Here is a 13,933-nt window from a genome sequence, read left to right on the forward strand (position 1 = left end):
CTGTGACAAACTCAGACGCAGGCTTTTGCCTTTCAGTTCTGGTATTTGGAAAAGTCGTCCTTGTGCCCCCGAATCATTAGTCATTTTGTCATCTGTCTTTGGTGGTGTCTAACCTGAGTCATAGGGGATGCTTCAGCGAACAGGGTAGTGCTTGACTGCTCCTTCCTAGGTATCACTGGGTAGAAATGAAATTTCATCTTTAGGGAGAAGGTAGAGCAGAGCATGGCCACGCTGTGGCTTCACAGATACTAGCTGGCCACCTAGGAGGGGCTAAGGGAGCTGGATTGTTTAGTCTGGTGAAGAGGAGGCTGAGGGGTAAATCTACAGCTACGCTGTGGGACGGTGAGATGATGGTAGTAGTGGCAGATAATAAAACCAGAGGCAGTGGTCCCAGATTGCAGCTTGGGAGGTTCAGGTGAGTGCTAAGACAGGTTTTATCAGACAACATTCAAACAGATGTTCGGTGGGGCAGTTCTGTCCTTGCAGGTTTTCAATACTTGAAGACAAAGCCAGAGCTGATCTGACCTAGTGCCGGTAATGGTGCCACTTGAAGCAGCAGCCTGGAGCAGAGGTCCCTTCCCACCACTATGTATCTCATTCTGCAAATGCCAGAGAGCATTCTTCAGTGCTGGACCCTATCCTTGTGGTTTTTGAAGTCTTGTCGGTTAAAACTAGGCCCTAGCCTGTGAACTGTACCTAGGAACCATGTGGGAAAATGCTGGGAGAGTTTGGATAAAGCCACAGCTGAGGAGTGCAGACCTGAACCTCTGTGGCAGCTGGCTTAAATCGCAGAGCATGTGGTGGGGAACCCTGAGTTTACAGGTATGGGTACTGCTCAGGCTGTGGGCATTTGCTGCTCAAAGAAAAAGATGGCTCAGGGGTGCTGGGCTGGGATCTGGTCAGAGCTGGTGGCAGGAGCTCAGGCCCACTGAGGGAAAAGTCTGAGCTAGCTCACAACGTGACCGAGGATCCAGACCAAGAATGCTTGGGAGTGTGGGACAGGGAATTTGGTCTGGTCTGAGCCAGATCTGGCCCTGTGTGGGCAGGTAACTGCAGTCACTGTCAGCTGTCCGGCACAGCACCGTACTGAGCACCTTAGGAGTCCAGCTGTAACCATCTCCTGCTTTGGTGTGGGGATTTAGGACCGGGCTCTCTCCTCTCGGTTTAGAGTACAAATCCAGAGGGGGGAAGGGGTAGAAAAGAGAAGGAATGAGATGTACCTTGAACTCTGCTCCCTGTAGCTTCTAACAGAGCAGCAACGTGCCTGCAAGGTGAGGTACCTGCCCGGGAGCCAGCAGGGGCAAGCGGCCACCAGCCTGTAGGAGCAGGCGCTGCATCCCTGTAACTGCCCCTGCCCGAGGACATGCCACCCCCACGCACTCTGTGGGAGGAAGCAGGAACCCCATCGGCAAGGCAGCCGCAGGATGATGTAGGCAACTTCAGCTAAGTTCCCTGCTTCGATCTGGTGCCAAATGTGTAAAAAGAGCCAAGGCAAGGTTGGACAGTGCACAAAGGAGTGGGCAGGCTCCGAGGGTGCTGTAGTGATTTCAGCCATGCTAACACGACAACAGCACTCCCCAGGCCCACACTGCATGCCACAGGTACAGCAATAATGTACGTCCAAGATGAAAGAACTCACCCTGTTATAAAAAACAACTTCCCCCTAAGTCCAGGCACCAGGCGAGCTTATGAGGGACAAATCACAGCACCAAGGGTGAGTGCCATGTGCTGTCCAGCATGTACCGGGGGTGCTCTGCCCCTTAGCTGCAAACTGCCTCAAGCAAGCCAAGGCGGAAGCAATGCCATGGCAGCAATCCCATCCTTTTTTAGTTCAGCAGCTGGTTCTGGCCGAGAAAGCTGCCTGGGATAAAGACACATAACCTGAGGCACAACACACTGGGAGGAAGGACACTGCTTGCCGTCATTTGATGTGGCAAGAAATAGTTGGAAGTGTTTGGGAGGTAGAAAAATCCACCCAAACCCCCAGGGGGCTGAAGACCTGCTCTAAGGAAACCCCTGCCCTTGGCAGCCTCCAAGCCACTTCCTTCTTAAAAAGCTGCCACAGCCTAAACCAAGGCACGGCCATGGCCAGCGTAAACTCTACCCAAAGTGTGAAACTGAAGACATCTTGGGGTGCCCCAAGAACCTCATTTGTGTTTAAATTCCAGAGCTCAGTGTGTCCCTAATATCCACTGCCTGCAAAGAATACAGACTGAACGAGAACTTTCATGATTGTACATCAAGAAATGCAGCACTACTCTGCTTTACGCTGAGGCGCTGTTACACACAGATTACTTCTGGGTGGCAGTTTCAGAATGCATTTTCAAAGCTGGTTCAGAAAAGTGGTGCTTCCTTGATGTTGCCAGTCAAGCCATATGGGTATTAGTTATGGCTCTGATTTCCAGTGAGGAGTTGTAAAACCAGGAATCCACAGATTGTTTCTGTTCCTTCAAACATCTTGTGCTCTTTTTCGCCCGAGTAAGAGGTCCCTAAAGGCCCCTCTTCTTCACTGGGGAGCGTGAGGTGGAGCTGTCTGTGAATAGAGAGGGTCTCGTGGGTGGCTGCCTTGGCCATTGTGATAATGAAATAGTCGAGTTTAAAATCTTTGGTGATATGAGAAAAACTGTCAGCAGAGCTACCCTGGCCTTTGGGAGAGCAGAGTTTAGGCTGCGCAAGGAACCACTTAGTAAAGTCCCCATGGAGGCTGCTTCTGGGGAACATAAATGCTGCTCACTTTTTAAGGGCCTTCTTTCAAGAGGACAGCAGCAGGCAATTCAATGGGCCAGAAGTCAAGCAAGGTGGAAGGCTGGCTTGGCTGAATAGCAATCTCCTTCTGCACCTTAGATGGGAAAAAGAAGGCAGATGGGCTTTGGAAGCAAGGACAGGACACAGGAGGCCTGCAGACATTCACCGCTGTAGGGAGAACATTTGTATGGCCCAAGCTCAGCTGGAGTTGAAGCTGGCTGGTACTGTAGTGGGTAACAAAAAAGGCTTTTTTAAAAATATGTTAATAGCAAAGGGAAGACCAAAGAAAACACGGGTCTGTTACTTGATTATGTTGGTCACCTTATCCCCAAACAGGGATGAAGATAAAGCAAAGACATTTAATGCCGCCTTTGCCTCTGTCTCTGATGCCAGTGAAGGGCCCTGGGCTGCCTGGAGCCCTGGGCTGGAGGACCACAACTCAGTGGGTGAGAAGCCCCCAGTCGACTTTGAACCTGTACAGGATTTGCTGTTGCAGCTGAATGCACACGAGTCTATGGGGCCCAGCGGGATTCATCCCGGGGCACTGAGGAGCTGGCCGATGTTACTGGGAGACCCCTCTGTTATCTAGCAACAGTCTGGGGAACCTGGAGTGTTCCCGGTTGACTGGAAGCTGGCAAATGTCCGAATTTTCAAGAAGGGCAAGAAAAATTACCCTGATGATGAGAGGCCTGTCAGTTTCTGCTCTGGTGCCTGGTAAAATTATGGAGATTATTCTGGGAGTTATTGAGAAAGACTTAAAAGACAAAGCAGCCATCGGTCAAAGCCAGCAGGGGTTCACGAAGGGGAAGTCACGCCTTACTAACTTAATGATCTTTCCTGACAATGTGCCTGGTAGTGGACAAAGGGAAGGCAGCAAATGGGTTTTTTTTTGCTTTTAGCAAAGCTTTTGATACAGTCTCTCACAGTATCCTTCTGGACAGTGTCCCACACACAGGCAGACAGATACACGATACAGTAGGTGAACAACTGACCGAAGGGTCAGGCTCGAAGAGCTGCAGCGGAGGGGTAACGCCCCGCTGGTGGCCAGTCACTAGCTGTGTCCCCCAGGGCTCGAGTTTAGGGCCGCTTCTCTTCGAAGCCTTTACCAATGACCTTAGCCACAGGAGCTGCGTGCGTGCTAAGCTTGCTGACAACACTAAATTTAGGAGCCGCTGACTTCATTGAAGGGACAAGAGGTGTTACACAGATCTCACTAGGTTAGTGCTGCGCAACCACCAGCCATAGGAGGTTTAACAGGCACAAATGCCAGATTCTCCACCTGGAATGGTGCAATCCTGAACGTATGTATAGACTGCGGGGGAAGAGGCTGGAGCGCAGCCAGGCAGAGAGGGCTCTGGGCGTTCTGCTTGATGGCACGCTCTGAGTCAACAACATGTCCCACCAGGCAGAAGGGCCAGTGTTACCCTGGGGCGCATTAGGCACAGCACAGTTAACCAGTCAAAACCAGTATGGCCCCACTCCAGCCTCACCTTGAGTGCTGTGTGCAGTTTGGGGCTTCACAATATGAGGATATACAAATATTAGAGTGTGTCCAAAGGCGGGCAACAAAGATGGTGAAAGAAGGCAACTTACTTACAAGGAGCAGCTGAGGACACTAGGTTTGTTCAACTTGGAGGAGAGTGAGGGCTGACCTCATTGCTGTCTACAACTTCCTCACGAGTGGAAGCAGAGGGAGGTGCTGACCTCTTCTCCTTGGTGTCCAGGACACAAGGAATGGCTTACAGCTGCATCGGGGAAGTTCAGATTGCCGTCTTATCTCCCCAGGGAAGCGGTCGCAGCCCCAAGCCTGTCCCTGTTCAAGACATGTTTAGACAATGCTCTTCTCCATGGTTTCACCTCTAGGTTGCCCTGTGTGCAGCGAGGAGCTGGACTCCATGCTCCTTGTGGGTCCCTTCCAACTTGGGACATTCCATGATTTGGTGAAATCTCCCAAGTCCTAAACCTACTACAGGGCAGCCTGGTGAGACAGGCAAAAAGCTAACTCCTGAAGCAGACAAGATTTTACCTTCAAAACCCAAGCACAGAAGGAAGTTTAGACAGCAGAGGAAGACAGGAAGACTTCTGTGCTTTTGGCCAGGAAAGCTGGGGGGAAAAAACGCAAGGTGCAGCAGGGAGGTGAGGACAGACACTACATACATACATGCTGCAGGAAAACCTCTGCTCACCTCCAGCACCTGCAGGTAGTGGAGAAGCTGGCCCTGGTGACCCAGCCAGCTGTGACAGCGCCCACACCTGCTCACCCTCTCCCCACCTCAGGGGCACTCAGTCAGCAGGAGGGTATTTCTCTTGCTCCTTTCCCCAAACATCCTGATTCTGTCTTCAGCCAAATCAAAGCTCCGTTCCACCCCCTCCACCAAAACCACCTCTTTTTCAGGCACTAAGCACACTTAAACACCGTATAAATTTTGGGTTTTTTAATTTTTACAAATGTTTGAAAGAATCACTGAGCAGACAGTGACCCAAAGGTACTCCAGCAGTGACAGGCACCCAATGAATAATGTTTTCCTGAATTCAGTCCCAGGTTCTCTTGGGATTAAGACTGAAAGAGAAACAAAATTTACTAGGAAAAAAAGCCTGGTGCTGATGGCAGCAGAACTCTTTCACTTGGCCAAAAAAAAGAATTCCAATTTCACCCTACAGAAGTCTAAAGATTAATGAAGATTAGAGGCGAATTACTATATCCATGAGTTAATACCGGTATGCCTCCTTGCCCCCTCCCCAAATTTAACTGGAAAGAATTGTAGCTGCCTAGAGGCAGAGCCCAGTCCCCTAACTGGATCACCACAGATGGAGCAGGGGCATGGGAACCAAATCTGGCTACCGGATTAACAACTTCAAAGTGAGGGCAAAAAACGCTAGTGGAGGGAGTTTGAAGCTCCTCATTCGTATCTTCTGCTGGTCAGCACTGCTGGTTCTAGGAGTTTCTTTAGTTTCTTTCATTTCTTCCCTTGTTTGAGTAGGAGACTGTCACTGAAATGGAGACAGGAGTCATTAGTCCAGAAAGCACAAGCACAGCTGAACCAGATCCTCACTAGAGACTTGAGGGTGCACGGTGTCACACCCAAAGGATCCTGACTTCCAAGCCAGGCAGGCAGGAATAGGAATAGGTACATTGGTAGGTATTGGTACATCTATGGGTGTAATTTTATTTTTATATATATATATATACACATATTAACCCCCCCAATATTAAAAAAATATATGTATTAAAAATATATTTAAAATATTGGTGTAATAGGTACACCTATGCTACTATGTACTATTTTCAAAGCCCCTAACCCTTCTGCGATAAGTATGACAGAATCTGGTCAGAGATAAGGAAGGATCTCACAATCAGAGAAAAGATACCAGCTCTGGCTTCCTTTCCTGTTTCCAAGAAATCCGAGTTAGCTATGTGCTGTCGGCTCAGCTGGCGTGCCTGGTCCAGTGAGCACTGTACAGATGAGGCAAAGCCACCAAACTCCTGCCAGCTCTGAAAGCAGGGAATGGGGTCTTCTAGCATGGACTGGAAAGCTTTTGGAGAACAACCACAGCTTCTTTCCTAGAGATTGTCACCCCAAACCAACAGAAATTCCTATGACCATGACTGCCTTCTTACAGCCCTCTGCCATGCAGGCAGGATGCCCAGCGTAGGCTGGACACATCAGAGCTCGCTCCTCTGTTACTCCTGCCTTTCCCATGTGAGGTTCCTTGTGGGACACACACCGAGCTCCAGTTACTGAGTAGCCCCTACTTGATGCAGATGTTTGTGCAGCCCCTGCAGGGAAGGCTTCAACATTGGTATCACACATGGGAACTGAGGTGAAGATGGAATAAACTGCCTGTGGCCAGGAAGGCTAAGCCAGAACAACCCCAGGTACCAGGCAAACACCAACACCCTTGTTCCAAGTACTAATGGAAGGATCAAAATAAACAGCGCCTTACCTTCCTCTGCGTGTCAGGAGATGCATTTGGGGGGTGGGTGGGAAAGGAAGAAAAATGAGTAAATTGATGAGTTTTAACAAAAATCTCAATTTCCACAGTAAAGAAAGACTGCTCCCTACTTGGCTGTGTCCTCTGGCATCAGGCTCCTCTCAAGAGAAAAGGTCCCAAGAGAGCCCAAAAAGGGGACCAGCTGCCCAGGTAGGGTGCAGATAACCCACCCACCTGGCCCCTTTACCTGGTGAAGCCCTCATCCTGCAGGTTCAGTACCAAGTTATCTGCTGTGAGATACACGCGGTTTTGTGAGCCAGCGATCTGGAAAAAGAAATCCATTACAGAGGTGGCATAACGGAGCATAAATGCACATGGAGGAACAGCACTAATGAAGAACCCATCTCCCCCTCCAGACACAGCACCCTTGTTTCATTCACTTTACACCTCTGTTAAATCCATGCGGTTCATAGAATCATAGCATGGTTTGGGTGGGAAGGGACCTTTAAAGGCCATCTAGTCCAGCCCCCGGCAACGAGCAGGGACACCTTCAGCGAGATCAGCTTGCCCAGAGCCCCATCCACACTTCCTGACCTGCCATCCCAGTGCCATCAGACTTTCTAAAAGAAGTGCTCATTCTGTCTCTCTGTCAGAAAGACCTTTGATCCCATGCTTATCTGTCCCCCTTCCTCAGCCTGCAGGAAACCTGGAGCTTTCGGTGGCTGCAGCTGAGTGTGGGTGATGGAATCTGATGTGGATCTGGCCTTGTCACATGCAGGGCGTGAACTCCTAGCCTCACATCTGGTTGCCGATCATTGGCAGCTAGATCTTAAACTCTACTTGAGCAGAGAAGGGCTGGGCAGGAACAAAGATCACGACAGGGCAGGTCACATTCGCCTTAAATTCATCATGTGGCGACTGGGCTGGGAGGACAGCACAAGGACTGCAAAACAACAAAGGAAATCCCACACCCCAATGCTCACCGTTTTTGAGATGTTTTGAGCAGCTCGGATCTTGCGTAGCTTGATGTAGCCAGGATTCCTGCTCAGAGCTTCACCGAGGTACAGGGGAGCAAAAGTTAAGGAAAAACCTGCTAACAGAATCCGTCCACACTCAAGGAATTCTTCCTGAGCCGCATCATCAAACATCTCAGAGGGAAAAAGCAATCTCTATCCCAGTAACTTGGCCCTCTAGGCAGGCATATTTTCACTTCCCCAAATCAAGAACAACATATGGTCACACACAGCCAATAAAAATTAAACCTCACAACAGACTGAAGGCTCATGGCCTTCTCTGCTCTGACCTGTAACCTCAGACAAACATCACTCTGGCCAGCTGTGAGGGGGGGAAATAAATGGCAGTGATCTACTTGAAGCTACTGATAACGGTCTCCTCCTAAGCGTCACTCCTAAGTGCACCCAATGTGACAGATTCTTGGGACTGTCAAGCTCACAAGCCACATCCCACAAAACCTCCCGAAGCAGGATATCATCTTGGCAGCTGTAGCTTCCCCTTCAGCTTGAACAATCTTCTGCTTCTGCTCCTGCTTGGCCTTCTCCACCAGGAACTGTGCACGCTGTGCCTCCTGCTGGGCTGCAGAGAGAATGGACAACAGCATTGCAAGCAGGTCCCCTCTTCTGAGCCCTCCACCAGAACCCTAGAGCTGAGGCCTCGGGGCTCTGCTTCCGACAGAACTGACAGCATTCTGGGGCCACAGCCACAAATACAGAATGTACCCGAGTGCACTTTACTTTTTCTTAAAAAGGGCGAGAGTCCCAGTCTGAACAGGAGCCCTAGTCCTGGGAACTCCTACCTCCAATGGTATGCCCCATTAGCTATGACCCGAAGTTTTCTGATAATACTTGTAAAATAACCTCTTTAGCTCCATTGCTAAGGTGGCTGAGATTTATCACTCTGTAGCTGCATTGGTGCAAAAGCAGCAGCACACTAGCCCAAATTCTGCTTCCTTGCCTGAGAATTCAGTGACAAGGCAAAGGCAATTCACCCTTTTCCGGCACAAACTGAACTCACCCACTTGCTTTGCCTCCACAGCTGCTGTGTATTCACGACTGAAACTAAGTTCTGTGATAGCCACATCATCCAGGATGAGGCTGAAATCCTTGGCTCGCTCTGTCAGCTCTCGCCTAATGAGCAGAGACACCTGAAACACAAATATAGCAAGAGTATCAAACACAGGCCATTTCCCACTCCCTGTGCACTCCAGAAGTGAAGTGCAACAGCTCTTCACAGCTTGTTCGCATCAGGCCCAAGAAAGACAATATCTAAACCAAACCCCGAACTGTGGACACCAATACCATCACTGAATCTGCTGCCTTTAATTAATGCTGCATATCCAGAGCTATATACTGCTTTTTCAAAAATACATTACAGCTTATTTATAGTTATTTCTTAACTATACCACACAATTAATACTGCAAAAATAAAAAAAACATTCTTCAAAGTTTTTTTTGCTTTCACACCCTACCACATCTAGTTCCACAGTTCCCACACTCGTTTTGGCAGTAATTATTTCCTTCTTCACCTTGAATTTGCCGCTGTTTGCAGTTTGACTGTCTCTTCATGTTTGTATTCAGATGCAGGAAAAAAACTACCACATAATCTTTTTTACCATGTAAGACATCTTGTAATTACTGTAGCTGCTCGTCTAGTGTGGCTACTCCACTTTTTTTAGCCTCTTTGGATGACTGCTGTTGGTAGATATTTTGATTTATTCTACCTTAACTTTACAGTACTTTTTTCACGCAGGCTGATAAGTCCTGCAACAAATATTCACTTAAATAGAAATTATTGCTAGAGTATCACATGCTTGGCCAGTCCAGCGTTTGCTTTTACTTTTACTGCAGCTGCTTCCAAGCAGAATTCCAACGTGATGCCAGAAACCTTTACTGTGTGAACTGCGAGTGCATAACTACCTAAAGTCACTTCGTTTTCTTCTGATTATCAACCACTTCAATATGCATCACTTTACAGTAACGAACGCTAGATAAATATACAACACGGCAAATTCAATTCAGTTTGTTCAGAAATTTCATAGATACTTATCAGCCGTCTTTGCTTCTGCTAAACCTAAATCCCTTGCAGACATTGTTTCTTTGCTGTCACATCCTCCCTTTCCACTCATTCTTTCTACACGAGATTGTTAACAACCCCCTTCAGTGCATGCCACATGACCTACCACAAAGCCCTGAAGTCCCCACAAGACCTGGACACTTAGTTCTACTCTTTCCCTTTTTTTTTTCTTGTCATGGATCAGAAACTAGTTGAGATGCTCTGTATTTCATCTGACAACATATCCCCTTTACTGTCTCATGGAGGGTCTCCTCTAAAGCCTTTCAAAAGACAACCAGCAACTTCTCTCTCCCTTAACTGTGACAGGTGATGAATACTCTCAGAATCCCTAGCAGTCAAATTACCAGAACACAAACTTTCAGATTTCGGCTCTTTAAAGCTAAATATATCAATTATTTTTTAATGCACACCCTCTTCCAGATTACCCTCTAATCTTTTTATAAACAGAAATATTTGCTACCCTTCTGTAGCATCCATTGCTGAAACCTTACTGCTTTGTTAATTGCTCATCCACTTCACTTCTTAACCCCTTTAAGACCGTTTAATTTGCTCTGACAACCCTTCTGAGACATGTGAAGGGCCAGATGATTTTTTTTCTAAAACCAGTTGTATTGCTACCTGTGGACTGCAACATAAATCTGCTCAGCTTCCCCCCTCATTACATTATGGCGTGGTTTTGCACTCCATATACCAGCGATTGCAGTTTTCTCCTCAGAAGCTAGCGAGACAGCCTCAGTGTTTGCATCTGTACAGGAATCAAACTGTCACCGGGATACAGTTACATACCTGTTTCATCTGGGTGCACCATCTACTAGTCTAGTGTATTTATCTGTTACGACATTCCCTGCATCCGCGGCTCAGCTGTTTCTTTCTAAGGAGCACCAGGCGCCTCCCGAAGCATTTACCTGGGCCCTCTGAGTGATGAGCTGTGAAGCATTAAACTTGGCCACCACGCTCTTGAGCACTTCATTGACGATGGAAGGCAGGACGCGCTCCTCATAGTCCAGGCCCAGACGCTGGTACATGCTGGGCAGCTCCGCAGCGTTGGGGCGCGTCAGGACGCGCAGCGAGATGTTCACCATCTGCAAGTCTGAACGGGGGGGGGGGCCGGGGCGTGAGCGGGGCCAGCACTGCAGCCGGGTCCCCCCCGCCGCCCGGGCCTCCCGCTGCGGCCCGCGGGGCCGCGCTCACCTTTGGAGCCGGTGGGGGACGAGATCTTCCGCGGCCGCGCTCGGATGTCGTAGATGATGGGGTACTGGAACCAGGGGATCCTGCGGGGCCGACAGCCGCGTTACGGCCCCGCACCTGGGGTCGGGCTCGCGGGGCCGGGCTCGGGGGGTGGGGGCAGCTGGGCCTACCTGAAGTGCAGCCCCTCGGCAAGGATGGTGTCCTGCTGCACGCCGCCGATGCGGTTGAAGAAGATGGCCCGCTGGCCGCCTTCCACTGAGGGGAGAAGGGGCACGGTCAGCGCGGGAAGCGGCGGAAGGGGCGGGGGGGTGGCTGGCACTCACCGATGAAGACGGACTCGCGGACGCCGTAGGCCAGAGCGCCGGCGCCCAGCAGCAGCTTGAGGGCCGTGCCGACGCCACGGGGCCCGGCCGGCAGCCGGCCCGCCAGGTCCTTCAGGTTCTGCGCCATGGCCGCGCCGCGCCGCGCTCCCCGCCGGGAAGGACACCGGAAGGTGCCGCCGCCGATGTATTCCGGCGGGGAACCGCGGCCCGACCGCCGCCGCCGCCTCTTCCAGCCCTGCCACCTCCCGCCGGAAGCGGGCCCGGCCGGGCCCGGACAGCGGGGGCGCCCCGGCCGCCATCTTGGGGGCGGGGGCGGGTGGGGCGGGGCGGGGGCGGGTGGGGCGGGGCTTCCGGTGCCGCGCGGGGCGGTGGAAACAAAATGGCGGCGCCCAGGCGGCCTCGTGAGGAGGAGGAAGAAGTAGCAGCTGAGGATGTCTCGTTGGAGGCCAAGCGGCCCCGCGGGCAGCGGCGGCTCTTGGTGGTGCTGGAGGGGGCGAGCCTAGAGACCGTGAAGGTGCGAGTGGTGGGGCCGGGCTGAGGGCGGCCGTGGGTGCTCGCGCCTACCTGTCCGCGCTTTGGCCATAGGTGGGGAAGACGTTTGAGCTCCTCAACTGCGACAAGCACAAGGCGCTGCTGCTGCGGAACGGCCGGGACCCTACGGAGGTGCGGCCCGACATCGCCCACCAGGTACCGGCTGGCCCGGGCGGCGGCCGCTGGGGCTGGGCTGGGCCTGACCCGCCGCGCCCCTGCCCTCTACCTGTGTGGCCTTTATTTCGGTGTGGGGTTGCTTTCTCTCGGCGTTACAGCTAGGCGAACTCCTTTCTGCCTCGGCACTGGTCCCTGTGTTCATGGGGTCTAACCCTCGTCTTTTCCAGCAGACCTCCCTCTTGTGTGCCATTCTATTTCAGAGTCTCTTGATGCTCATGGACAGCCCGCTGAATCGGGCTGGTCTCCTGCAGGTTTATATCCACACCCAGAAGAATGTTCTAATTGAAGTCAACCCCCAAACCAGAATCCCGAGAACCTTTGATCGATTCTGTGGTCTCATGGGTAAGTGATTGAAATTTTATACCAGACACAAAATAATGCAGGAAGGTGGTTAAGAGGAAGTTAGGAAGAACTCTTGGGAAAAGTCAAAAGGTTGCACCAACCTTAAAAACGTGAAAGTGAGGAGAACAGAGAACTGAAAGTGAGTTCAGGGATCCAGCAGTGTGTTCCTTAGCACGGTGGTGGTACCTGCACAAGACTGTACTAGCAGCAAAATAACTCACTGATCAGTATTTCTTATAGCTGCTTTAGACAATGCTGAGAGCTCTTAGGGATGGACTTTTTGTCTGCTTCAGCTCCGATTGCTAGGTAGAGGATAAGATTCCTCCAACAAAACAACAGACTGCTTAAGTACCTTTCTTCTCTCATCAGTTCAGTTGCTGCATAAGCTCAGTGTTCGAGCAGCTGATGGGCCTCAGAAGTTGCTGAAGGTAAATGTTCTTTCACTGCTAACAGGTAATGTTGCGACATTCCTCCTTTGCAGCTAGCAATGTAGGAGTGTTGGTTTTTTTTCTGTGGGTGTTATGCATTTGGGATTATTAGTGTACAAACAATAGGCTTGGCTATACAGCACGGTCTCCTACCTCTACACCCCTATTAACTTTCTGCTTTCTGTAGGTGATTAAAAATCCAGTCAGTGATCACCTCCCTGTGGGCTGTATGAAGATAGGTACCTCTTTTGCAGTTCCAAAGGTATCAGATCTGCGTAAACTGGTTCCTACAGCAGAGCCAGTTGCCATTGTTGTGGGAGCTTTTGCCCACGGTTCGGTAAGTACGTGTATCCCTTTTATTTAGAGTTGGAAAAATCCGCATCAGCATAGGTGTCAGTCTTGTTCCGAGTATGGGGTTTTTTCTTCTGTTCTTTTTTTTGGCTCAGTGCCCCCATCCCACCCCCCTGCTTTTTTCCCCCCCCAGGTGGGCTTGTCAAAAAAAGGCCCAGTGTTGCAACACTCAGGGCTTTTCTCCCTCCCAGGGAGTAGTGAGGGCTAGCAGTTCTCTTGCTGGAGAAATACTGTGTCCCTCCAGCCAAGGGAGATGGATGACACTAAGTGAAAACTTGCAGCTTGATTTTTCTCTCTTCCCCCAGGTCAATGTTGACTATACAGAAAAGATGGTCTCAATCAGCAACTACCCCCTCTCTGCTGCCCTGACGTGTGCTAAAATTACTACTGCCTTTGAGGAAGTCTGGGGCGTGGTATGAGCTCCTGCTGCTACGATGGACTTCTATACAGTGACTCCACGTTCTGGAGAGGCTCTTTGACTCAGGTGTGGACCTGGTGCAACTTTGGGCTCCAGGAAAGGAGGCTTCAATTTTGTCCTTGTAGCTTCTGGAGCAATGAGAATTTAAGTGGACTGCCCCACTGACCCTCCTTTTTTCCTATTAAAGGTCACTTTTGGTAAGAGTGCTTCTGTATTTTACTTTCTCGTGTTTTGTATGTGGGCAGGTTTCATCCCTTTATAGCAGGGGCTCGGCCCAAATTTGTCATGGAACTGAAATTCTGAGCTGTGCCCTGCTCCCCCTGCAGCTGATGTTGCTCAGTCCTGTAGAACCACCTTGCTCAGTGGCATGCGACAGCTCACACTCCTGCACCAAGGTACCCAAGAGG

General features: G+C 50.5%; 2 protein-coding genes across 3 annotated transcripts; one reads left to right on the top strand and one right to left on the bottom strand.

Annotated features, from left to right (window-relative positions):
- Positions 1-5,165: 5,165 nt before the first annotated feature.
- PHB2 (prohibitin 2) lies at positions 5,166-11,448 on the bottom strand. Of its 2 annotated transcripts, XM_056339110.1 has the most exons (10): positions 11,280-11,448; positions 11,127-11,211; positions 10,960-11,039; positions 10,674-10,858; positions 8,710-8,839; positions 8,168-8,271; positions 7,662-7,739; positions 6,926-7,002; positions 6,691-6,696; positions 5,166-5,736 (listed from the first exon to the last, which is right to left on the bottom strand). In XM_056339110.1, exons 1-10 carry the CDS (start codon positions 11,404-11,406, stop codon positions 5,703-5,705), a joined length of 906 nt encoding a protein of 301 aa, XP_056195085.1. In that variant the 5' UTR covers positions 11,407-11,448; the 3' UTR covers positions 5,166-5,702. The 2 variants fall into 2 exon arrangements, with proteins under 2 accessions (XP_056195085.1, XP_056195086.1); XM_056339111.1 differs by lacking the exon at positions 6,691-6,696.
- Positions 11,449-11,619: 171 nt separating this feature from the next.
- Positions 11,620-13,727, top strand: EMG1 (EMG1 N1-specific pseudouridine methyltransferase). The gene is made up of 6 exons (XM_056339114.1): positions 11,620-11,793; positions 11,865-11,966; positions 12,188-12,329; positions 12,699-12,757; positions 12,945-13,094; positions 13,414-13,727. The coding sequence occupies exons 1-6, from the start codon at positions 11,659-11,661 to the stop codon at positions 13,525-13,527; spliced, it is 702 nt and encodes a 233-aa protein (XP_056195089.1). The 5' UTR covers positions 11,620-11,658; the 3' UTR covers positions 13,528-13,727.
- The last annotated feature ends 206 nt before the right edge of the window (positions 13,728-13,933 follow it).

This window comes from Falco biarmicus, chromosome 5 (assembly GCF_023638135.1).
Source record: "Falco biarmicus isolate bFalBia1 chromosome 5, bFalBia1.pri, whole genome shotgun sequence".
NCBI classification, from domain to species: domain Eukaryota; kingdom Metazoa; phylum Chordata; class Aves; order Falconiformes; family Falconidae; genus Falco; species Falco biarmicus.

Coding starts and splice junctions, on each gene's coding strand:
- PHB2 (XM_056339110.1), bottom strand. CDS start 11,406: ATGGCGCAGAACCTGAAGGACCTGGCGGGCCGGCTGCCGGCCGGGCCC. Junction 11,212..11,279: donor CCGCGAGTCCGTCTTCATCG/GTGAGTGCCAGC, acceptor TTCTCCCCTCAG/TGGAAGGCGGCCAGCGGGCC. Junction 7,740..8,167: donor AAGCTACAGCTGCCAAGATG/ATATCCTGCTTC, acceptor GCTCCCCTGTAC/CTCGGTGAAGCTCTGAGCAG.
- EMG1 (XM_056339114.1), top strand. CDS start 11,659: ATGGCGGCGCCCAGGCGGCCTCGTGAGGAGGAGGAAGAAGTAGCAGCT. Junction 11,794..11,864: donor CGAGCCTAGAGACCGTGAAG/GTGCGAGTGGTG, acceptor CTTTGGCCATAG/GTGGGGAAGACGTTTGAGCT. Junction 11,967..12,187: donor GGCCCGACATCGCCCACCAG/GTACCGGCTGGC, acceptor ATTCTATTTCAG/AGTCTCTTGATGCTCATGGA.